The 25,414-nt window shown below is 42.4% G+C and overlaps 2 protein-coding genes across 2 annotated transcripts in view; one reads left to right on the forward strand and one right to left on the reverse strand.

Annotated features, from left to right (window-relative positions):
- LOC123982746 (stonustoxin subunit beta-like) overlaps nt 1-25,414 on the reverse strand; it is an 868,592-nt gene that overhangs the window by 530,843 nt on the left and 312,335 nt on the right. The window lies entirely within an intron of this gene.
- LOC123983550 (glutamate receptor ionotropic, delta-1-like) overlaps nt 1-25,414 on the forward strand; it is an 85,022-nt gene that overhangs the window by 8,572 nt on the left and 51,036 nt on the right. Inside the window, exons 3-5 of the mRNA XM_046069803.1 lie at nt 6,791-6,964; nt 18,600-18,761; nt 22,119-22,238. Coding sequence (XP_045925759.1) covers nt 6,791-6,964; nt 18,600-18,761; nt 22,119-22,238 — 456 coding nt within the window. The remainder of the gene's footprint in view (nt 1-6,790; nt 6,965-18,599; nt 18,762-22,118; nt 22,239-25,414) is intronic.

Below are 25,414 nucleotides of genomic sequence, written 5' to 3' on the forward strand. Positions count from 1 at the left end.
TCTTGGCAAATATCACCTGCTGGCATGATATTTATTTTTCAAAAGAAAAACAAACACACCAATAAAGAAATAAGACTACCAGTTGGATTCTTAAGCAGGTGTAAATATTCAAAAAGACAAACCGCCTACAGGCTGTACTTGGTCACAGCAGTGCTTTGTGTTTTTAAAGATTTTTTTCTGGCATTTACACTTTATTATTTTTGATAGAGACAGTAGAGGAAGGCAGGAGAGAGAGAGAGGGGAGTGGCAGGCAGTACTGTGAGCGTTAAGCTTTTTATCCACGCATGTGGTTTGAAGCCAAATCAGAAGTGTGTGTGTGAGTTAAACCAAAGTCCTCATATAGGCAAGTCCTGCCACTCAGCAGCCATCTTTGTTACGCCTCTGGGAAGTTATTTCAGACTAACAAGTCCAGGCTTCTATCTGAATAAATGGGGAGAGAGCCAGAAGTGCACTTTCACTGGTGACCGGGCATAAAGACTGCATGTATAGAATCAGCAGGAAATAAATACTGATAAAAATAGTTTAGTTTATTTGTTTAGCAAGTTTGGTACAAGTCCAGAACAATGCAAGGAGGGAACGAAGCCAGACTAGGCTTGTACAGAGTTCCACTCCTTAAATAGGGTTTAAAAGTGTTTTCCCCACAGGTTATACTTCTACTACACATGCGCAAGGTTTCACGAGCACCGGTGACGTTACGCCATGAGCTCCTCCCACCGGAGCGCTTGAATAAATGCTATGCTAATCGACGGTATGGATACAGTCAGCAGATGCCATATACGTTAATAGAATTTTGGCGGACATGTAGTGCATCTGATCTGGTCACACGCCTGCTCCTCGCTGCCAACACAACAGTTGAAACTGTCACAGACCAGGCAGGGAAGAACTTCAGTTCTGTTGCAGTCTTTGCAGATAGAGGACCCGGTCGCTCTGATCTGCCACTGAACCTTTTGTTGACCAGGTGACGTCGTGGGTCACACCGACCAATCGTAGCTGAATGCTGGATCCATAGGCTGAGTAACATGTAAATTCCTGGAGGACTATGGGACACTGAGGTCAATGGCTCAGTTTCATAACCAAACTTCAGTTTAGGTCACACAAATGAACAAATGCAAAAGTTTAGTAACATGTTAAAATTTGCTTATTAGCAACATACATGCAATATAGAAGAAGTACAGCAGTTATAGCAGGTATTTAATCACAAATCAAACCAGTGAAATGTTTACCTGATTGTGGTTAAAGGAAAAGTTAAGGGTTTACCTTAGGTGTTCATCCTGAGGGGATCGTAAATATGCGTACCACAAAGGCAATCAGTCCAACTGGTTGATGAGACATTTCACTGGTTACTATAAACGTGAACCTCATGGTGGCACTAGAGAAAAAGTCGGGGCCTCACCAGTCATTAGGATGCATGTTCTTGGCACCATGGGCATCTGTACCAAACGTCATAGCAATCTATCCTGTAGTTGTTGAGATATTTCAATAAAATGTAAAGACATTGCTTTTATGAAAAGGCCAAAAAAGGTTGGAAACAATTGTACTGAAGACTGTGGTTAGAGTCGGTGGAGTTTCAGTGTCATAAATTAATACCAACTTCAGACTATTTACTGTTCTGTACCGAAATCATCACTATGTTAAAGGTTTGCATAGTGCATTCAAACGCCTGTCCACTAGGAAATGACCCCTCAACAAAGAAAAGAGAAGAAACAAAAGGGCTCTTTACAAACTTGTCACACACATGCTTTTTTATTCAGGGTGTCTTTGTCAGCCAGAACATCAGTTTGTTCCAAGGTTGTATTTTTAAAATGGGTTAATGTTCAACAAAACCTAGAGTATCCATCGGGAAACAGTTGGTGTGGACGAGATGAAAATCTAGCTGATGACACCAGTGCCTCGCCTTCAGATGCAAATCACAGGCTTTGTGAACAAAGGTTATATTACAACTACTCCAAGTGGGGCTGTTAAAGCATCCATCTGTATCGGCAGCTAAATCCATCAGAGCCTTGTTTCTCTGTCCTGCACCCCCCCCCATCATCAGAGAAGGAAACTAAAGGCCAGTGACTTGTTAGACTGCAGGTAATGAGAGCAGGCGAGCCCTTCCAGCAGGGGATTAAGTGGGTAAAAGTCTGTCGCACTGCTAATAAACTCAGATTTAATAATGCTGCACCTGATTTGTCCATAATGTTTTTATAAATTACACACACAGCTAGTAGTTTTACTGTGCATCACGCTATTTCAGTTTATTTTTATTCAGAGGAGGTCTATGATTGTTGTGTGGGCCTGATGGATTGGTTATTTATTTGAAGGGACACGCAATAAACTGTAAAAAGCATGCTGCTTAAACCAATGCAAACAATATAACCAAAAAGAAATCTCTACAGAGAGAGATGGCTAGTTAACCTATGCAAGGTAATAAAAAAAAAAAAAACTATTTCAAAACCAATACACAAAGAGAGCAGCACCCTTAGACCTGGTGAGACTAACACAAAACAAATACACAGATGTAGTGAAATCAGTATAAAGCTAAACCTGGGCCCTATTTCCATAAACAAAGTTAACATCAATTATTCCAAATTAACACACTCGTGTTCAGCAAACCGTATTCTTAGACCAGCTGACACAGTGAGGCAAACCGATCGATGAAAATCGATGGTTCAGCCATACATGTTGCCGACCAGCTTGGCAACATGGACTGGAGCGAGAGTATCAGAGTGGTGAGTTATTAATCTGTAACAAAAGGATGTTTCATCCATAAAGTTTTAACTGAGCTCTGTCTCTACATCACAGGAACAACTTTATGTCCACTGACTGCCACGAGCTGTTTTCTGGCAGTTCAGAGCAGAGTTTTCTGTGGGAGATGGACTTTTTACACTTTGCAAACCTATGCTCAAAAAAAGATATATAACTCAATAAAGGAGATTACTGTATATAATATTATTTCTGCACTTGATAGAACTGTTGATCATGTCACAGATGTGAGTCATAATTAAGGTTTAACAGAAGAGGCAGTCTGATATTTTTTATGCAAAATTTAGCATTTTGTTACTACTGATCAGAGAACAGTCCCAAAAAGGAAACAAAACGGTAGTCTAGTACAGGGGTCGTCAAGTAAATTTGGCACGTGAGAATTTAAGACTGGTCATTAGTGTGCCCGGTTAGCTCAGTCAGTTCAGTATGGGACTCTCAGGGTCGTGTCTGGTCCCCATATTGGGTGAAGGTTTTTTTTTTATACTCTTCAACAAATAAATTATGAGACTTTTTCTCAGAATAAAGCCTGTGCTGGAGTGTGTGCGTCCCTGCAATTTGTCCGCATCCATCAACCTCTCACATTTCCTGAAGGCTATTTCAGAGGTGTGTCAAGCACCTTTGAAAAGTTCTGAAGGACATTCAAAAGAGTATGTGGTTTGCATGACACAAATAGCTGTCAGGAAATGGGAAATTGAATTCCCCTGAATGAGAAGCGCTGAAATTTCCTCTGCCTGGGGGTGCTGGGGAAATGAAAATAAGCGTCAAGAGGTTGATGGATGTGGAGCAATCGCCGGGCTTCACGCTCCAGCACAAGCTTTATTGTGAGCATGTGAAACAGTCTCTTCATAATTACTTTGGTGAAGACATTCAATGAATGTGGGGATCAAACACAACCCTTAGATTGAGATTCTTGTGCTCTTCCGACTGAGCTAAACGGGAAAACAAACAACCAGTTTTAAAATATCCTTGAAAAATTGGTCCAGTGCCGAATTTACTTACCAAACCATGTCCTATCGTTTTGGTTTCTCAAGATCTTGAAAAATCATCATTATCTCAGGAAAACAGTAAATAAAATCAACGTGTTTCCAGGTGCAAAAAAGTTGTGTAAAGCCTTTACAGGTGTAGCAGACCACAACTTTGACTGCAGCCATGATCAATGCTGGATGAAGTACTAACACAGTAGGTGCAACTTTTAACCACAGAGGACAGCGAATCATTGCTTTTCAGCCCTGCGTTAAATTACATCTTTACTCCGTCTAGTCCAACAGCTTTGTTTTCTGGTGTGTAATGAGCCACCAGGATGGTCTAACAGCATGCTTATGAAAAACAGCTCAACATGCCGTGATTTCAACTTTCTGAAGTGCAGCAGCATCATTGCTTCTGAATAAGCTGCAGTAAATTGTAGTGTCCCTTCTAAGCATCACCAGTCAGGACCCCATCTTTCCTAACAACACACGTCTGCCTGTGTCTGAATGCAGGCCATTACCAACCCTCTGTAATATCACATCCACTTCAGCTATCCTTCTGCCTCCATTTCGTGGTTGAGAAATGCTAGAAAATTGTTTGAATATTGATTGTATTACTGTGTCTCTCCCCACAACACAGTCTTAAAGTCAGAGGCCGTTCTATTTTGTAGAATACAATCTCTTCAGTGTTTCATCAAACCTGTATTAGCTGTGTCTTTAAATTTTATTCAGGCAGAGTCTCAAATAATAGAAATACTGAGTTAATACCCAGCCAGAGGGTACCTCATGCCTTGATAATGGTTTTAAGATGGACTATATGGTCTGTCCACATAGTTAAGTGCACAAAGCCGGGACAAAAAAGAAACGTTTCTCTGGGTTTATTAGAGAGAGAGGGAGTGAGTTGTGGCGCAGTTGTGTTGTCCAGCACCAGAAACCGTAATGAAAGGAACAGAAAGTTGTGTACACTTGTCATGATTCGGGACAAATGTGACCCGTGAGAGGACAATAAAAAACAGGAGCCCTAACCTCTGTTGCTCCTTGTTTACTTCTGTAGCCTAAGACAACGTAATGTGTGTGCCGTTGTGTTATTCTTCTGCGCATGCGGGTCACATTCAGGCCGCCGACAGTTCACACTGGAGTCTGATACGGGCCACATTTAAACAATAATGTGAACTGTCAAACAAAAAATTGGAATTGTGCATTAAGGCCTGCAGTCTGAACGTAGCCTAAGTGTCTTTTGGTAATTGGTTCTTAGCTTTAATAAAGATACGTTATGTGTCCTTCAAGCCGCATGCATCCCTTTCCACAAAGTGTCGTCAGTCTGTCTGATGCTACGTCATATTGGAATTGGAGTTGTACTCTAATCTGTGGAGCCAGTAAGTTCTTGTAAGACTCAGCCTTGGCCAATTCCCAGAGAACACTGATATCTGCTCGCCTGATGCCTGAGCTACTGTCTCTACCTTGTCAGTGTAACTGTTGCCTCCCTAACAAGGACAGTTACATGAGAGAAGTAACCAGAGATGGAAGGTCAGTGAACACTTGTTGGGTCAGCTAATGACTCCAAGCTACACCTGTCTTACCTTTCCCTGTTACACTAAGTAAGCCCCCTAAGAAATATCTTTAACATCCAGTAAATGGCCTCCTGGCTGCATTCCACTTCCTCCGCAATCTCAGTCCAAGAACTGTGTGTCTTTTGCGTTTCTCGCGTGTTTGGTCTTGATGCCATGAACAAGCCTGAGGCTCTTATCACCCAACATCAGTGTTAGACATTAATAATGCTGTTGTGGCTGAATGGGAGCAAATTCCTGCAGCAGGTTCCACCATCTGGTGGAAAGCCTGAAAGCAGAGGAGCGGGGACTGACACACCAGCAGGTTAACGCCCGTGGCTTTAATGACGTGTTCAGCCGTTACATATGGGTGTAATGTTTGGGTGTCAACATAGTTTTAGCTATGTAAAACAATTTTGGTGAACTTCTTTGCTGTAATGTGAGAGGCTGACCCCATTGTGTAGCTTTCAATAATACCACACCTTCCTCAGCAGATGGAGGTTGCCCAGTTGTCATGGAATCGTTATAATAAAAATTATACAGAGTATTTCAGACTAAGACTGTGAATTGAGATCTCATCACACCTGAGAGGTTTTTTTTTTTGCAGGAATGCCACAGAACCCTTTTTCTTCAATTTTAATACCTCCTTGAGTTCAGTCCACTTTTAAAGGTCAGAAAGATATTATTCACACCTGGGTTGCACAATACAACATCTCTGAAAGTATGGTGAAGTGGGTTGATGCTCACGCGTTCCTTTATGTACTCCTGAGTGGAATGAACACAAGAGAAAGTAAATACATTTCAGCAAACATAACAGACAGATTCTGAATGTGTCGGCTGCAATTACACGACCTGGAATCAAACTTGTTTTGACTTTAAACCTTGACAGAATGACATGGTCTCAAAACTCTCCAATAAACAGGCTTCACATCCTCGTGACTTTTGTTTACAAGCCCCGGTTCATTTTTAATTGGATAGTCAGGACCTAAAAACAAAAATGCAGCAAAGTCGACTTTTCTATTAGACGTAAGAAAACACGGGACTCTTGTTTAAGTTGCGGACTGTAATTATTTTTGGTGTTATAAAGCATAATAACCCTAATATTATTCATAGATTATGTTTTATGCTTTTAGAGTTAGATTGAGGCTATCTATAATTACACCTCACAGAAAATAATTGGGTTTCTCAGCGTCAAAGCAATTAAACATGTTCATCAATAAAGGAAGCTTTTTTAATGGCTCTGCGAATCCCCCGGTGTCTTTGGCTTTGGCACTGTCATTTGTTTTTATGTGTTAAATTGTCTGATGACTGCTCTTAATGTTGTCGAGAAAATAAACTTTATTTTGTTCTTCGGAGTTAAAGTTAACTTTACATGTTACAAAACTCACCTCACAGCGCTTGATCAATCTGCCATCAATCACTTTCTGTCTCTCAGGATTCTGGGACATCTTCTAATTGATATGGAGACAAACCTCAGATTGAGGGAGGTCACTAACGTCTCCTTTGCTTTGTCCCACCTCCTCTGCGCTGCAGGAAATCAGCGACACGGAGATCCTGGAGCTTACCCACAGTGCACTGGGGCGCATGACGGTGATCCGGCAGATCTTCCCCATGTGGAGGGACAGCAGCAGCCGCTGTATGAGACACAACCACCGGATCTCCTCTCTGCTGTGTGACCCGCAGGAAGGATACCTGCAGAACCTGGAGGTAGACTGCTTATTACTGGTTAATTCTCTGTGATCAATGATTTGTCATTCATAAGTACATCAGGTACAAATACGAGGTTCCTGTACTTGAGCATTTTCTTTACATGACACTTTTTACTTCACTAAATTGATCTGACAGCTTCAGTTACTTTACAAAGTCAGATTTTTACACACATTGAGAGATTATAAAATATGGTGTTTATACAAGCACAGGGGGAAAGAATTAGTCAGTTGACAGAAAATTTTTCATGTGAACACATTTCATTGTCACAAATGTGGAGATTTGCTGCTTTTCAAATTAATAATTTCAATAACTAATGTTGAAGGTTTGGACTGTTGGTCGGACAAAAGAAAGCATTATGAAGGCGTCACCCTGGGTAACTGACGGCATTTCTCATTATAAGTTTTACGATCAATCAATCAATGGAAAAAATAATCAGCAAATGAATTTATAATGAAAAATCCTGCTTTTACATGAATGCATTAGTAACAATAATCAAATGACATGTGTAACAGTGACAAGGACAATTTAATATTTTGTGTGAATTTTCCTGATTATACTAACATACTTTTACTTAAGCAACATTTTCAATGCAGAACCTTTACTTGTAACGGAGTACTTTTACAGTGTTGTATTAGTACTTTTTCTTAAGTAAATGATCTGAATTCTTCGTAGACCACTGCAGGACTGATGAATCCTCCCATGATTTAAAAATGATTACTTCCTGGAAGTTTCCCTCTGTTCCAGAGGAATTTTTTACCATCTTGACGTTTGATTTTAAGACGAAATTTGCAGATGATTAATCATAACATTCTAATTTTATTCTACTTTTCTTTGACATTGACGTATCAACAGAGCAAACTCTGCTCACAACACTCTTCAGACTTTCCTGTTTACAGTTTAAATATGATGTATAGAATTGTTCTAAGGAGGCATCAGACCACCTCTTCTTCACTCGATGCTTCACCTGTTGAACACTACTCTGCTGTTTGATGAAGGGAAGGAGTGGCCTGCATTGTCTGACCAAGCTGCTTGTTGATACGCCTACACAGTTTCTGTTGACAGGCTTTGCACTAAACATCGCTCACACTTACTCTGAAAGCATATGTGGCCGCACATTATGAAAAGTACATATAGTTATATTGCTGTAATAAGAACTTTTCTAAGTCAGATTTAACTAAGCTACGATTTAATGATGAGGAATCTTCGTTTCAGTATAATAGTCAGGTTATTGAACGTTACTGGTAACTGACTTGAAATGAATGTGTAGCTGACCTAAAGTTGCATGAATATTGGTGACATAAATAAATGTGCTCTGATGCTAGCAAGGCGGGGTACACCCTGGACAGGTCGCCAGTCCATCGCAGGGCCACACATAGACAGACAACCAGTCACATCCAGAAGGACAATTTAGGGTCATAAATTAACCTAGTCCGCATGTCTTTGGACGGTGGGAGGAAGCCGGAGCACCCACGCAGTTCTGGCCTCTGAAGGGGGATGGGACAGAAAAAAAAGTTTAACAATCACTGCTTTATGTGACGATGCACCAGCGGCCAAGTGAAACATAGTGAAGCAAACTTGCAAGTGTCATTCAGACATGTTTTTACATGTCTATTCTTTTGTACTTTTGTACAGGTTTTAAAACGCGTCTCCTGACAGGAAGTTATGGTTGTGATTTGGGAAGTGTGCATGTTGGCCGCCCTGCAAGCCTTTCTGACCTACGGTTAACCATGACAGCCTTTGAAAATGTTTGAAAATGCTAATGGGTATGAAAAATGTATGTAGGATACAACCTTGATTGTCTGAGCGAAGTCGATGACAGAAGTCTTATAACTAGTAGAAATACAGTGTGAAAATTATCATAGTTTAAAACACCTAAATTGAGTTTGGTAAGTGTTTGAGGAATTCATGTTCTCAAATTACTAATTTGTGCGCTCAATATAGTTCATTTGTTCAGAACAATTTGTGTCCTCGAATGACTGAATCATACTTTAAAAATCATTTAATTGCTCCTCTTCGCTCTCTCTCCTCTGAAGGATAGAAATTCTTCACCAATAAATGACAAACATTACACAAAGTTTGGTTTAACGGCCAAACAGACCCCCGATTAAAGTGGCCCATAATGAGAGTGTTGAGGGAACAGGGAGGGGTGCATCAATGCTTTAGGGAACGAATTAAGTAGTTTGAGGACACCGTTTAGTTAATCAAAGGTACAAAATATTAATTTGAAGGGACAGATAAGTAATTAAATTATTAAATAGAGGGAAAAAGCAAAAGCTAATGAATGGCTAAATTAGTCATCTGAGGACAGGAATGACTAATTTGAAGGAAAGATTCTTGCATTAATACTTCACCTTTATCCTGCTGCCTGTCTTTAGATCCAAACACCCCTTGTTTTCTCTGCAGGGCAAATGTGCATTTGACCCATCCTATTTATTTATGGAGCATCCACGGTGTAGCGCCCAGCTCTGAGGTCCATTCATGTCTCTGGGTGGTAAGGTGGCAAATACAGGTAGAGCCAGCTCCACACAGAACAGCCCCAGTCTTACCTTGTGGTCTTCAGACGACACTGAGACGACTTGCTGCACAGATCTCTGACACGTCTGTGAATTCTTTAACACATTCACATATTCAGCCACCCACACAAGTACTGTACACATACAGAATACTGAGTGCTCTGAGGCTGTCAGAACACATCTTAGTGTTTAAATATCAGCTCAATGTTAAACGAGGACGCACAAAGTCTCAGACTTCCTCTCGGCACACTTCAGCAGTATCACCGATACGATGCAGAATTATAATATATATATATATATATAGCCGTAGTACGGTTGTGATTTGTTTAAAAATGGACTGGAAACATCACTGTCATGTTTTAGGATTTTAAAAAGGACAGTTAAATTAACCACTACAGGAAAGGTTTTGGCGGTAGACAGTGAAACAGATGAACGAAGGCATGACTTTGGCGTGGAGCATGATTGCTCAGTTGGCCCTTGGTTGACTTTCTATTTGGGCACAGCACCTACAAAACTTAAAGTGATAATGGTGTGTTCTTTGTAATTTTTCAACAATGATTCCTTTATTTGAGTTGAGAAAAGTAGCTCTTATTATTAGTTGCTGGCAGATTTGATCAGCTGTAGCTAGCTAGCTAGCACAGCATTCACTATATGAGTTGGTTCAAAACCCCGTCTTCAGCTGACCTTTTAAAGAGGTGGTATTATGTTCATTTTCAGGTTCAAAATCTTATTTAGGGGTTGTACCAGAACAGGTTTACATGGTTTCATTTTCAAAAAGCATCATATTTTTTGTCATACTGCACATTGCTGCAGCTCCTCTTTTCACCCTGAGGTGGCTGTGTGAACTGATACCGGACTCCGCGCTGCAGCTGGCAGGCTTCCAACTCTACAGAGCGACCGCGACACAGAACTCTCCGGCAAAACAAAAGGTGGAGGTGTCTGTTTTTATATTAACAATGGCTGGTGTACCGACGTGATTCAGCAGTACTGATCTCCTGATCTGGAATTTCTTATCATTAACTGTAAACTGTTTCACTCCCCCCGTGATTTTGCTTCATTCACTCTGGTCGGTGTTTACATCTCGCCGCACGCCAGCGTTCAGGACGCACAGCGCATGCTGGCCGACCGGATACTGTGTGTGGACAAACCCGGACTCCCTTGTTATTGTTCTCTGTGACTTTAACAAGGGGAAATCTCAGCCAAGAACTCCCCAAATACAGAGAGTTTATAAAGTGTCCAATCAGAGAGGGGAACACTTTGGATCACTGCTACACCACAGTTAGCAGGGCCTATCACGCCGTCACACGCGCTCCACTGGGTCACTCTGATCACGTGATGGTTCATCTGATTCCTGCTTACAGGCAAAAATTAAAGCTCTGTAAACCTGTAGTGAGGACACCAAAGAAGTGGACTGGTGAAGCTGTAGAGGATCTCCAGGCGTGTTTGGATTGCACTGACTGGGATGTTTTCAAGAAGGCTACCAACACTCTGGATGAGTTTACAGAGGCTGTGGCGTCCTACATCAGCTTCTGTGAGGACAGCTGCATTCCAACACGGACCAGTGTGAGTTATAACAATGACAAACCCTGGTTTACAGCTAAACTCAGACAGCTGAGGTTGGAAAAGGAGGAGGCATTTAGGAGTGGTGACAGGGCCGGGTGCAGGGCGTTAAAGTACAGGTTTAGCAAGGAGGTGCGAGAAGCTAAACGACTGTACGCAGAGACTAAAGAACCAGTTCTCTGCTCAGATCACAAACTATAAACCCCAAGTCCTCCACTCCATAAATGATTCTCGCCTGGCAAATGAGCTGAACCAGTTCTACTACCCGCTTTGAGAGTCAATCGGACACCATCCCCCATGACTCCTCCGCTCAGCTTCAGTCCACCACATCTTCCCCTCCCTCCTCAGAGCTGGCCAGCTCCACCCCCTCCTCTCTCCATCACAGAGAGGGAAGTCAACGGTCTTTTCAGGAGGCAGAAACCCTGCAAAGCAGCTGGGCCGGACTCTGTCTCCCCATCCACCCTGAAGCACTGTGCTGATCAGCAGACATTTTTAACACCTCACTGGAGACATGCCATGTGCCAGCCTGCTTCAAAGCCTCCACCATCATCCCTGTCCCCAAGAAACCAAGGACCACAGGACTAAACGACTACAGACCCGTCGCCCTGACCTCTGTGGTTATGAATTCTTTTGAACGCCTTGTGTTGTCCCACCTAAAATCCATCACAGACCCCCTCCTGGATCCCCTGCAGTTCACCTACAGAGCCAACAGTTGTGTAGATTATGCAGTAAACATGGCCCTTCACTACATCCTCCAGCACCTGAACTCCCCAGGAACCTACGCCAGGATTTGTGGATTTCAGCTCTGCTTTTAAAACCATCATCCTGGCCCTGCTGCAGGACAAGCTATCCCAGCTTAGCGTGCCTGACTCCACCTGCAGGTGGATCACTGACTTCCTGGCGGACAGAAAGCAGCACGTGAAGCTGGGAAAACATGTCTCTGATTCCAGGACTATCAGCACTGGATCCCCTCAAGGCTGCGTTCTTTCCCCCCTTCTCTTCTCCCTGTACACCAACAGCTACACCTCCAGTCACCAGTCTGTCAAGCTCTTGAAGTTTGCAGATGACACCACCCTCATTGGGCTCATCTCTGGTGGGGATGAGTCTGCCTACAGGTAGGAGATCAACCATCTGGTGACCTGGTGCAGCCAGAACAGTCTGGAGCTCAACGCTCTGAAGACCGTGGAGATGGTCGTGGACTTCAGAAAGAGCCCAGCCCCACCCTCCCCCATCATCCTGTGTGACTCCCCAGTCACCACTGTGGACTCCTTCTGCTTCCTGGGCACCATCACCTCCCTCACCAAGAAGGCCCAGCAGAGGATGAACTTCCTGCGGCAGCTGAAGAAGTTCAGCCTGCCAAAGACAATGATGGTGCACTTCTACACCGCCATCATGAGTCCTCCTCCATCACCATCTGGTTCGCTGCTGCCACCGCCAGGGACAAGGGCAGGCTGCAGCGCATCATTCGCTCTGCTGAGAAGGTGATTGGCTGCACTCTTCCTTCTCTTCAGGACCTGTACGCCTCCAGGACTCTGAGGCGATCAGGAAAGATTGCAGCTGACTCCTCCCACCCCGGACACAAACTGTTTCAGACTCTCCCCTCTGGCAGGAGGCTGCGGTCCATCAGGATCAGAACCTCTCACCACAAGAACAGTTTCTTTCCCGTCTGCAGCTAGCCTCATTAACAAGGCCCGGGTCCCCCACTGACACTCTTGCCTTGAAAACGATACAAATGTCACCTGCACATGTAAATACCGTTTCATCTTGTGTCGGGCTCAGACCTGGCACATCGCACATATTTGTTGTTTTTGTTGTCAGTTTATATATTTATATGTACACAATTCTCTTCCGTTACTGCACGGCACAGACCCAGAATAATGCACATGTATATATCTGCAACATTGTTCTTCAATTCCATATTTAAATATTTCCACATTTATTTATTTATGTTGACTGTATGTTTGTCTACGTGTAGCACCTTATCACCACAGCAAATTCCTCGTATATGTAAAACACTACTTGGCAATAAAGCTCCTTCTGATTCTGTGTTGAACGCTTCATTTTAGCTATGGAGTGATACATATTGTCTTTACGAGATCTTTGTTGGGAGTTACACATGCTCAGTTCCTAGTTAAGGACTACTAGAGTCAGAAGCAGAGGAGGGCGGGTCAGCGAGAAGCCGGTAAACAGCTTCGGTTCAGCTGTACATGTGGCCGACCAGCTTGGCAACATGGACTGGAGCGAGAGTTTCAGAGCGGTGAGTTATTAATCTGTAACAAAAGGATCTTTCATCCATTAAGTTTTAACTGAGCTCTGTCTCTATATCGCATTTCCTCCAAAAGCTGCAAACGTGGTGTTGAGACAGAGCTCAGTTAAAACTTTATGGATGAAAGAAGTTTAATCTAATTAGTAGTAAAAGCATTGCCTGCCTGAAGGGTAGCTCAGTGTTTTTCCACCGGTGTTTTTGAGGGTGTGTCGGACTAGCCGCTTATGACGTGATGAAAAGGTAAAGGCCGGACTACAAACAAGCTCTTTTCAGTCAGTTCAGAGCAGAGTTTTCTGTTCTGAGATGGGAACTCCCTTTGGGCTGGACACTTTGCAAACCTATATCATGCACAAAAATAAAGGAGAGGGGAAAAGCCAAAAAGCAGAATACCACCTCTTTAATGCTTCACACGTCTTAATTTGATGACTCCATACATGATATCATGCTAACTCTGTGTCGTGCATGATGATAAAGAAAGGCTAAAGTTGGCATCCTCACCAGTCGTTAATCAATATAAAAAACTTGGAGATATAGGAGCAACAGTGTGTAGCATGTTAGCCCTCATATTATATTAATCAAATCACACAAATATCTCTTAGACAGGTTTTTAAATAGCAGCTTTTTGGGAACCTGGTGGCCAATTTGTAAGCAACATTTCAAAAAGCACCTGCATTGTTTTGCTTTGTGGGACTTTTTGACGAATAAAATACTGTTTTTCGTGTCATATATTTCATCACACCTAAAGTGTTTGGTGATCCTCTGACTTTTCATGAAGCACCACCAACAGAACATTTACACATTTTCAACATTCACATGCATGTGAAGGTAACAGACAGCACACCTGTAGTTGTGTTAATATGCTAACATTAGCCCTTAAACCTCAAAGTTATGGAGGTGAGTTTCTCTCAGTTTTGTTGCGTTACAGCCTTCACGGGCTTCTAGTTCAGCTTTCATGCGTTTCTACAGTTTATCGTTCAGTGGCAGTTATTTACGACGCCACAGTCACTTCAGTGCTCCTGATTTTATGTGTCAGTGTTAAGTTTATTTAATCAGAAATACGTATAATCAGCCCAGACTAGACTCATTCCAGAGAATTTCTTCACATTTAATCTTTAGTGGAAACACCTAACTAGAGTATTATTAATGAGCACAGTGGTGTGTGGTTGGCATTTGAAGACAGCAAACAGAACAATTACTGTAATTCACATGGACAAATACTGTGCACTGTGTCTTTTTATGACATTTGTGGAGATGGGTGGACAAGATGGCCGACATCACAGTCACAGAGACGAGGTCACACACAGATCTTCATTTATTTGTCTTCCTCTCTTACCTCTTCTCTATTTCCGTGTTCTGTCTTTTACTTTTGCCTCCTTTTTATCTCTCAGTTCAAAAATGTTATTCTTTCTCACCGTTCCAGTCACTGTAGCTAATTTAACCGTCGACCTTTATTCTTTCATAGTTCACTCTGTCCTCCTTTTGTATTCTCTCTCTTCTGGCCCTTTTCCCTTGTTCATCGCAACCTTTTCTCTGTGATCATTTCTCTTCTTTCATTTTCTTGTTTTGCACTCTCACCTTTGTCTGTTTTCTTTTTCTTTTCAAACTTGCAGCCACTTCAGTGCTCCTTTTTCTTTCTCCTATTCTTATCTTCAGTCTCGTTTTCCATTTTATTCTTTTCTTTTGTCCGCTCTGCTCTTCCTCTCTCTCAGCTCTTTATTCTCTTTGCGTCTGCTCATGTTCATCCTCTCTTTGTCTGTTCCTCTCCCATCCCTCTCCCTAAATCACACACAACCACTAAAAATCTTCCATCCTTTCATCACCTTTTAATTTATTCTCCTTGACCTCCGTTGAACCTCTCACCTGAATCCGTCAGGGAGGCAGGTAAACGAGGGCCCTTTGACTCAATAATTAATGCAAAAGAGGGTTAAATGTTCTTTGATGTCACCCGCTCCCTGATGGTGGAGAGAGAGCGTCCATCCATCAAACCGTGTCAGCAGGTTGTCATCACGGACAGATTCACACGGCATCCGTTAACAAATGGGAATAATGCTGCTGCAATGGGAGGAGCTGGTGTTTCTAGCAGTTAAGTTTTCCAGGAATTAAAGCTGAAACAGGGAAGATAGTCAAGATTACTGCTGAAGAAAAGAGTGAATGAGTGCACCATCAACTACCTTTTGTTTGCCTCATTAATCAGGCACCAGTTAATCAGGGCGCTGTGTTGCTGTTTCCCAGCTAAAATGGCATTTGAGGTTTGAATGTCTCCTCTGCTCCACCCAGGATTATAACCAACCATCAGGACTTCCACATCCACCTTGTCTGCCTGCTATCTTTAGGTTCCTGTCTTTGGATTTTTTGACTAGTCCCCTGAAGAATCACTGAACCCAAACACGTCTTGCCTGCCGCTTCTTATGATTGGCTTTCCAGGACCGATTCACGACTAGCGCGCCAGCTGCTACCACAGCAGCTTAACGTGCTGTTTCTCCCTGACCGCCTCACTACAAAATCCTGCTAAAAGCTGTTTATATCAGCTGTGGTCTTCCACCTGAGAGACAGATCGATCGCCATTATAACAACAGCGGTGCAGGATTGCTGCTCTCGAAAACAAAAGCAAAGCCCTGTTGCAGTATCTGGCTAAGAGAAGTCAACTCTGGACCTTGACTCAGGAGACCGAGGGTCGAGTCCTGTGTGAATGAAAATCAGTTGACATATTTGAAGTTAAATAAAGTTTTGTAGATGACTTACGTCACATGACATACCATTAAACTTTAATTAACAGCCGCCTGCCCCGTTTCCTGGCCTGCTGTGGGAACACATTTTGACAAATAAACGCAGGTCTCCATTAAACTCCTGGTCTGGTTTTTATAGAAGTTCTTTGGATGTATTAAACCTCTTGAACCCCGCGGTGTCGCCGCTTTAGCTGCTTCTGAGCTGCTCAGATTGTTAATACAAATATAAATGTTTAATCTGTCAGTGTTGACATGCTGCACATCGTTAGATCGGTTAGATTTCTCCACAATTCAGTCGTTCAGTTCATTTAATGGAAACAACGAGCCCCAAAGTCTAATTCTTGTAGATTTACTGATGTAACCGGCATGGTACAGGAGATGAAAAAGAAAAAGTGCTGACTGACGTTACCTTTAAGTCCGAATGTTCCTGATTATTTATCTTCCTTTAGTCTGGAAGGGTCCACCCATCAAAAGAATCAGAACAGCTTTTCACTTGAAGTCTGTCGCTCTCCGTCTGCTAACTTTTCTCATCCTGCACCCTGCTGTTGTTTTCCTTACATTGCTGCCTTCAAAATAAAAGCGCATAAGCCGTCTGACGTGTATTTGATATTATTGGATCGCTTTTATACAAGTAATAATCTGTTTGAAATAAATAAACTGTTTCAGTTTTGTGCAAAAGGAATTAAAGGCCTGTCTCAAATACAGGCAGGGCCAATTCATTGAGTTTGGCAAATAAAAGCCCGGGCTATTAATCAAAGTTTTACAGTCGGTACGAGAACAGGTTTGTTTTCGTTTCCTCTAAATCTGGTTGTCAGGAGGAGAGAAGACAAATAGTGCTGTATTAAGGAAACACGATGTTTGGCTATTGGCCCTCTGCACAAACCTGTTGCCTCTGAAGTCAAACACTCAAAGCGTTCAGGAGCGGCAGCAGGTTTTACATTTTGGAGCTGCTGTTTTAATCACATTTGGATCAATCAGTGGATTGGTAAACAACACACAAAGGGTTTGTACCTTTAGGACAGATTGTTTAATTTGCTTTTCTTTTCCTTTCTCCCTGTTTCTGTCTCTTTCACCGGGTTGTGTTCTCATTTCCATGACAAAAGAGCATAAATGCTTTATCTGTGAGTGTGTGTGTGTGTCACGGCCTCAGGCAGCGTGCTGTCTGGACTTCATGCCAGTCAGATGTACTCATCTGGACAGAGTGATGCTCATTTGTCACCCTGCATTTGGTCTCTACTCCCTGCCTGGGCATGTGTGTGCGTGTCACAGTGTATTTCCTCTGCAGGGTGAGGAGAGGATGAGAGACGGCACGATCACATGTGGACAGACTCGACACTAGCTGACTGTCATCTGAACGCCATCCAGCCTGTGTGTGTGTGCGTGTGTGCGTGTGTCAGCAGTGCTCATGGTGTTAGCTTAGAGCCAGCAGACGATGTGGGACCCAGCTGTGTCACACGTGTTCCTTTGTGTGTGTTAACCTTGAAATCTGAAATGCATTTATAATGTTTTCATAATCAGAAAGAAACACTCTTGTTGACCGTGTTGCTGTGTAAAAGACAAAAAGCACTTTCAGTGTGCTGTTGATGTTCAATACCGTCCCACAATGCTCGGCACAAAGAGCATTTTCAAATACAGTGTGAGTGGTGAGCCAGCTTCAGGGAAACCGTACAACATAAAAATCCAATTATTTAATCATTAGAGAACACGTCTCCCTTTGCAAGGTTTACCTTGCAGAGTCCTGCCAGTGTCCTCTCAGTGCAAACATTTTAATTACTTTATTTCAAGCAAACTAACAATGTGACGCCTATTTGTAGAAATAAGGTGTTTACACTTATTATATAGTGTGAAATGGGGACGCAGAGAAGATTTTTCACACTCTAGACCAGAGTATAACAACACATTACACCAGTTCTTAAATCCTTACTTTGGTGTGTCAGAAACTTGATTTCAAAATACAGCTGCTCATCTATAAATCACTAAATGGTTTAGGGCCAAAGTACATCGCTGAAATGTTTTCTAGACCCCTCAGGTCTTCAGGGACCGGTATGTTGATTGTCCCCAGAGTCAAAACAAACATGAAGAAGAAGCATTTAGCTTCTACGCAGCAAATAGATTTGACAATTGCTCCGACTCTGACGACTTTAAAATCCAGACTTAAAACGGCGTTCTGCTGGACTACAAACAAACAGAGTGAAGTACCAGGGGGGTAGTAAAAAGTTTAAGTGTCATGCAAACTTTTGCTAAGCTTTAAACCTTGCACTACATTTTGTTTTATTCTTTATTTAACTGTATTTCTATTCATTCTCTTTACAATTTATTTATGCAAATGCACTCATGAAATCCAAATAACCAACTGTAGAAACGTTAGCTGGTTAGAGACGAGGAGAAAAACATTTGCTGGTGAGCTTTAGCAACAACTTCTTTAAAGCAGATCGTGATATTCTGCAAGGTTGTGTTGACATCTTTATTTCTTGATATCTTGAGATCAGTCTTTATACGCTGCTGACATAAAACACATTTGTTTATACCTGCCTCTCCTCTTCCCCCGTGTCTCCTCCCCTCTCCAGGTGTCGAACCTCTACCTGTATGACAGTGTGCTGATGCTGGCCAACGCCTTCTACAGGAAGCTGGAGGACAGGAAGTGGCACAGTATGGCCAGCCTCAACTGCATCAGGAAGTCCACCAAGCCGTGGAACGGAGGCTGGTCCATGCTAGAGACCATCCAGAAGGTACTGAGGCTTTCTGACACCAAACCTGAAGAACCTACCTTTAGTCTCACGGTGCATTCAGGGCAAGAACAGACCCCAACACGCGGTTTACAGACCCCTCCGGTGCTCTGCAGCCATCCCATTTCATAAGATAACTAACATCGTTCACTGTTCTACAAATATTTAATTTGTAATTCCCCGCAGAAATAAGCTCTCAAACTCACTACGTCAAAGTCTTCTAATATTTTCAAGGTTGTCGAACTGATTAACAGCCTGAATGCGATTCCTCGTTAGCTCACCCAATTACCTTGATCTCTTCTGTAGCATTTAAACAGAGAAGAGCCGGATTGCCTGTCTGATTCAAGATGGCATAAAATGGTAGCGCACGTGTTGTTTTCTATTAAAATTGTAATTAAAGAAAGCTTTGAAGACTGAGGAGAGCACGTGGAGGAGAGCTTTAAATTAGATTTATACAGACATTAAATAGAAGAATAAACAACTTCTCTGTGAACAGAAGAGAAATCAGACCTGAAACGCTGCAGGTGAAACATGAAACAAGAAAGCCGTTCAGTCCAAACGCTGATGTGCATCTCAACAACCTGTAGTCTCATTCTCACAGCCTAATTGGCCAAAGTTGCTCTTCAGCCGTGCTGATGAGTCCCTCAGAGCAGGAATAGCGTTTGTTTCTTTGACCATCTCTGATAGTAATAACCACTGAGCTCGTTAGTGATCTTTCTTTCCTCTCCTGTAACGTGCTCACATACAGCGTGTCACGCTGCACTGATGCAGACCTTTGATCCGACTGTATGTCTGTTAATGATCCATATTCTGACTTCAGAATAGATGTCTTCCACCCGATAATGGCCCGACCTGACGGACCGCCAGGTGTGCTGTCACAGTGAAAGACCAGCACACGGCAGAGACACAGGAGTGATGTTTTATTTCAGCTCAGTGAACCAATCCAAGCGAAACGCAGTCGAGCAAGTCCAGAGGCGTTACACACATTTCTGTTTGGGTCAACTTTACTCTGTGTGGTTTACACGTCTGTGACTGAAACAGGGTGGGTGTGGTGATGGAGCAGTGGATATAGGACACATGCCTTTGGTGTGAGAGACCTGGGTTCGAATCCTCAGTGAGCAAAACACTTAACCCCTCGCTGCTCCAGAGGCGTGCGACCTCTGACATGTATAGACATTGTACGTCGCTTTGGATAAAAGCGTCAGCTAAATGAATGATTGTGTGTAAAACAGTGTGGGAATCAGGATGACAAAACTACAAAAATAACACCCAAGTTAGGAAGAACAGACATTTTCCCTTCAGGTACCAAAACGACACCGCAAACATTTTTCATATTTAACTTAGAAACCTTTTTCCCCGCTGTGTCAGAAAGACATTTATACAGTTTGAATTTTATATAGGCTGTTTTCCTGCAGTCTGGGCAGAACATCTCCACATTTCCTGTTGTTATTAAATTTTTTGGCTCCCCTTGAATTGGACAAACATTTCCACCAGCCCCTGTTTTGGTGATGAGATAGAAAATGACTTTTTCAGAAGACGACGAGCACGGAGTTGAAAATGGACAGAGCAGAGCACTTTCACTCTTACAGGTGTGTGTAGATCTGGATGAAGGAGCAAACTTTAGCATCACTTTAATATCTGACTAAAACAGTTTGCCCAGAGAACAATATGAAATGAAGATGTAAACATGTAAAAGTACACACAGGACCTTCGTTTTCATTGTCATCTTGATTGATTTCATAATGATTCAAGTCCTGAACTTCGACAAAAGGATATTAGACGTTTTGATCTTTCCCAAAGTTCAGCGAGTGGTTGAGCTCAGGTTCGGTTAAACAGCCGAACAGTTTATTGGGAGTTTGTCTTGCTAGCAGATCCTCTACATACACGACAAACTCCTCTCCCTCGTTTCCACCGGCGTCTTCCTGCTAAAACCTTTTGTACCTATCAGTCATTTCCACACCAAAATATAGGGCTCAGGTTTAAAAATACAGAAATGATCATTTAAACAGCTAAGACAGGTTACATGTTATTGACCTTTTTCTTGCTAAATTCTCTCCTATAAGTGTAATTTCTTGGTTTGACCGCTTCATGTCGGTAGCTTTATGTTTTTATTGCGGCTCTCGTGACCTTGTGTCCCCTGCAAACAAGAGTTTCCATCAGAATCAGACATGCTGACACACCTGAGTTCAGAAAGCACTGCTCTGTTGTTCAAGGAGAGACGCAGTCCAGTCACATTTCTTCATTGTTGAACGACAGATGGAGCACCGGAAGCGTCGCTGACTTTGTAGCGAGCTGCTCGCAAACCAAAACAAACATTATTTTCCTGCAGGTGACAATGATCGCGACCTTTGCGGCTGACAGGCGAACATTTAGCTCGTCGGCCTGCGGTGATGGGTGTCTTCAGTCTTGCTTTACATCCCACATGAACTGATGTGAAGTCATGAAACGACATTTCATCCGTGGCCTTTCAGTGGAACAGCACCACACGGTCACCGGCTGAATTCGGCTCGCTCACTCGGGCTCTAATGATGTTTTATGCGACACGCCGTACATCTCACTCTGTTTGCCGCTGTATATTCCACATGGAAGCCATCATGAGGGCAGCTGATCAACAAGGGGAGCCAGAAAGCATGAATAAATAAAGCGGAACATTGATTAATAAACTAATGATTCATTAGGTCTGGATCTATATCGGGCTTTGCTCTTTCTTAGACTGGTTGCCATGGGGATTTCTCTGCGCTCTGTCGAGGTTGTCAATCTGACGTCAATATCACACAGCTTAGCCGCTCACAGAGCATCATGGGATGCAGTCAGATATTGAGTTAGGTAAAGGGATGGTGGCAGCAGCAAAGGTCACCACAGGAAAACCTCTGCAGGCCTCGATGAAGCTTCCAGATTTTCTTCTTCTATCTTCATTTGCAGTTTGCTCCACTCTCTCACTTTCATCTTATACCATTTCCCCCTTCATTACTCTTTCTGACCCTCCTTTAATATACGTCTAACGTCTTCCTCCCTTCATCCCTCCCTCTCTGCCTCTCTCTGTCACTTCATTATATTTTATCTGCACGGACATTAAAGTTAACACCACTGGCAAAGGCCTCTTTTACAACGGGTACATGATGAGATACAGTTTAATAAAGTAGCCGTTATTTTCTGCTCTCTCTCCTTCGTGCCGCAGTGCGAGCGGCTGCGAGTCCTCCAAAGCAAACAACCAAATGTGTTTGTCATTGGGAAAAGTCGACCCATCCACACCAAAGCAAACTGTTACAGGAGAATGAGTCAGATAAAGTTTAGGAGAAAGTAAAGGTGTCCCGTCCTGCCAGACAGCAGCTACAGATGATCCTCTCTCTCTTTCTTCAGGGCAACATCACGGGTCTGACAGGTACGATGGATTTTAAGGACGGCGGCTCCAACTCTCACGTCCAGTTTGAGATCCTCGGCTCCAGCTTCAGCGAGACCTTCGGCAAGGACATCAAGAGGGTGAGTTCACAGCGTTTCACTTCAACACATGAACTGGCAAATAAAATGGTGCCGAGGCGACATCGCCAAAGTGTGTCAAACCCAAAAAGCTGCAGCCTGATATTCTGACTGAACGGACTTGTCACCATTATTCAGTCCGACATGTCCCTTTTCTGTGGAAGGAGGATTTTGCAGGCATACAGTCACGTTGTTTATGGGAAGAACATGTTCTGGTGATATGATGAGGCCCAGTTGAAAACTTCCCACAAGCTTCCCCCGGGAAAATGTCTGTCCAATATTTCAAGTGTTTCCTACAAAGGACAAGCATTTAATCCTTTAAGTGCGTTGATTAATTGGTGCCGGACCACGTGAAATGTGCCCACCGCCAAAAATAATTAAGAACTTCGCATCAGATTTTTAATTAGCCTATTTAAAACGCATGGCGTACCTGCACATTGTTTTAAAAGGCAAACAGAAAGCATTATCAGCGACCAAATTAAACCGTAAATAAGAAAATCCATTAGACTGTTAGGCTGGATGAAATGAAGAAGGGCGGTGCTGCGACGGAGCTCCGGCACAAATGCCTTTATGTGCATTTTTTTATTTCTTTGGGGCAAAAACAACAACAATCAATGTTTTTTTTTTTCTTTGTTTTTTACAGACCAAATACTTGTTTTAAATAAAGTTCTCTTCAGTTGAGATGGTCATTCGTGGTAAAAATATCAAATACATTTAAATACCAAAAAACGTATCTTCTAACATTTGGTAAAAAGTTTTGATGCTAGTAATATATATATTTATATTAGTCTACATATTTACAACACTTTTAAAACATCTCACAATCACACTGATGTTTTTTTATCAAATATATAATAAAACATTTTAATAACTGTGAATATTTTCAAGTATAATTTTTTTTATTAAACGTTTAGCAACACTATTCTTACAACTTAATTGTTTGGTTGAGCCTGTTTTGAAAAAACATATGTAATGGAATAATTAACAGCCATATTAACAACAATGAAGGATCAGAAGAACAGTCGATTTCTTTTCTTTTTCTACCTCTACCATGAAGTTACAATTGTACCGATCGGTAAAGCCTGTTTTTAGAAAATGATTTGACCCTTATTAAATATATTTTTCACATCGTCTACAGCCAGAGGTGTTGAGGGAGACTTTAACTCGGTGTTGTAGAAACATGTGAACTATTGTACCACCACCAATGCCTCATGGGAGCTGTAGTTGTTGAACAGGCAGATTTACAGCCCTGTGTATTCCTTTTTAAATGAAGACAGTCATCATGTATGGAACAGCGAGTATAAATTTAAATTAAAAATTACTGACAAATGTGTTTAACTATGTCTCGTTAACCTCGATTAACAGCTCCCCTGTAAACCAGTCAATATCTAAAAGGATGAATGAGGGTTTAATTAACACCCAGAAGGTTTTTAAGTACTCTTCTGGTAAATGTATAATAAAATATATGATTAGACAATACGCATGGTGTCACTGTATTTCAGTGCACCACCTTGACCTCAGCGGTGATGTGCTGTATTACTGTGTGTCAAACTCAAAACAAAGTAGCTGCACTGATCCAATCACTCTCGTTTACTCTGACTGAACAGTTTGTAAAGTACTATTTTATGTACGCTATTAAATAGGGTGGATTAATAATGTTTATACGGTGTATTATGTAACATTGTATTGTACTAAACTGAGTTTTGTAACGTAATAGATGAAAAATGATAAAATAGTTCGCCAGATACACCTGGACGGCCATTAAGATACCTAGGCACCTGTTTTTATATATACACGGCCGTTGATATACCCGGGCAGTCGTTTATATAACTCGGCAGCCGTTAATATACCTGGATGGCCTTTATATAACTTGGCGGCTGTAAATATACCTGGACGGCCTTTATATAACTCGCCGGCCGTTTATATACCTGAGCAGCCTTTATATAACTCGGCAGCCGTTAATATACCTGGACGGCCTTTATATAACTCGCCGGCCGTTTATATACCTGAGCAGCCTTTATATAACTCGGCAGCCGTTAATATACCTGGATGGCCTTTATATAACTTGGCGGCTGTAAATATACCTGGGCGGCCGCGGCTGTTAATATACCTGTGACGGCCTTTATATAACTCGCCGGCCGTTTATATACCTGAGCAGCCTTTATATAACTCGGCAGCCGTTAATATACCTGGACGGTCTTTATATAACTCACCGGCCGTTTATATACCTGGACAGCCTTTATATAACTCGGCAGCCGTTAATATACCTGGACGGCCTTTATATAACTCGGCAGCCGTTAATATACCTGGACGGCCTTTATATAACTCACCGGCCGTTTATATACCTGGACAGCCTTTATATAACTCGCCGGCCGTTTATATACCTGGACAGCCTTTATATAAGCCTGTTTTTATATATACACGGCCGTTGATATACCCGGGCAGTCGTTTATATAACTCGGCAGCCGTTAATATACCTGGACGGCCTTTATATAACTCGCCGGCCGTTAATATACCTGGACGGCCTTTATATAACTCGCCGGCCGTTAATATACCTGGACGGCCTTTATATAACTCGCCGGCCGTTAATATACCTGGACGGCCTTTATATAACTCGGCAGGCGTTAATATACCTGGACGGCCTTTATATAACTCGCCGGCCGTTTATATACCTGGGCAGCCTTTATATAACTCGGCAGCCGTTAATATACCTGGACGGTCTTTATATAACTCGCCGGCCGTTTATATACCTGAGCAGCCTTTATATAACTCGGCAGCCGTTAATATACCTGGACGGTCTTTATATAACTCACCGGCCATTTATATACCTGAGCAGCCTTTATATAACTCGCCGGCCGTTTATATACCTGAGCAGCCTTTATATAACTCGGCAGCCGTTAATATACCTGGACGGCCTTTATATAACTCGGCAGCCGTTAATATACCTGGACGGTCTTTATATAACTCGCCGGCCGTTAATATACCTGGACGGCCTTTATATAACTCGCCGGCCGTTTATATACCTGAGCAGCCTTTATATAACTCGGCAGCCGTTAATATACCTGGACGGTCTTTATATAACTCGGCAGCCGTTAATATACCTGGACGGTCTTTATATAACTCACCGGCCGTTTATATACCTGAGCAGCCTTTATATAACTCGGCAGCCGTTAATATAC

The sequence above is a fragment of the Micropterus dolomieu genome, linkage group LG14, assembly GCF_021292245.1.
Source record: "Micropterus dolomieu isolate WLL.071019.BEF.003 ecotype Adirondacks linkage group LG14, ASM2129224v1, whole genome shotgun sequence".
NCBI classification, from domain to species: Eukaryota; Metazoa; Chordata; class Actinopteri; order Centrarchiformes; family Centrarchidae; genus Micropterus; species Micropterus dolomieu.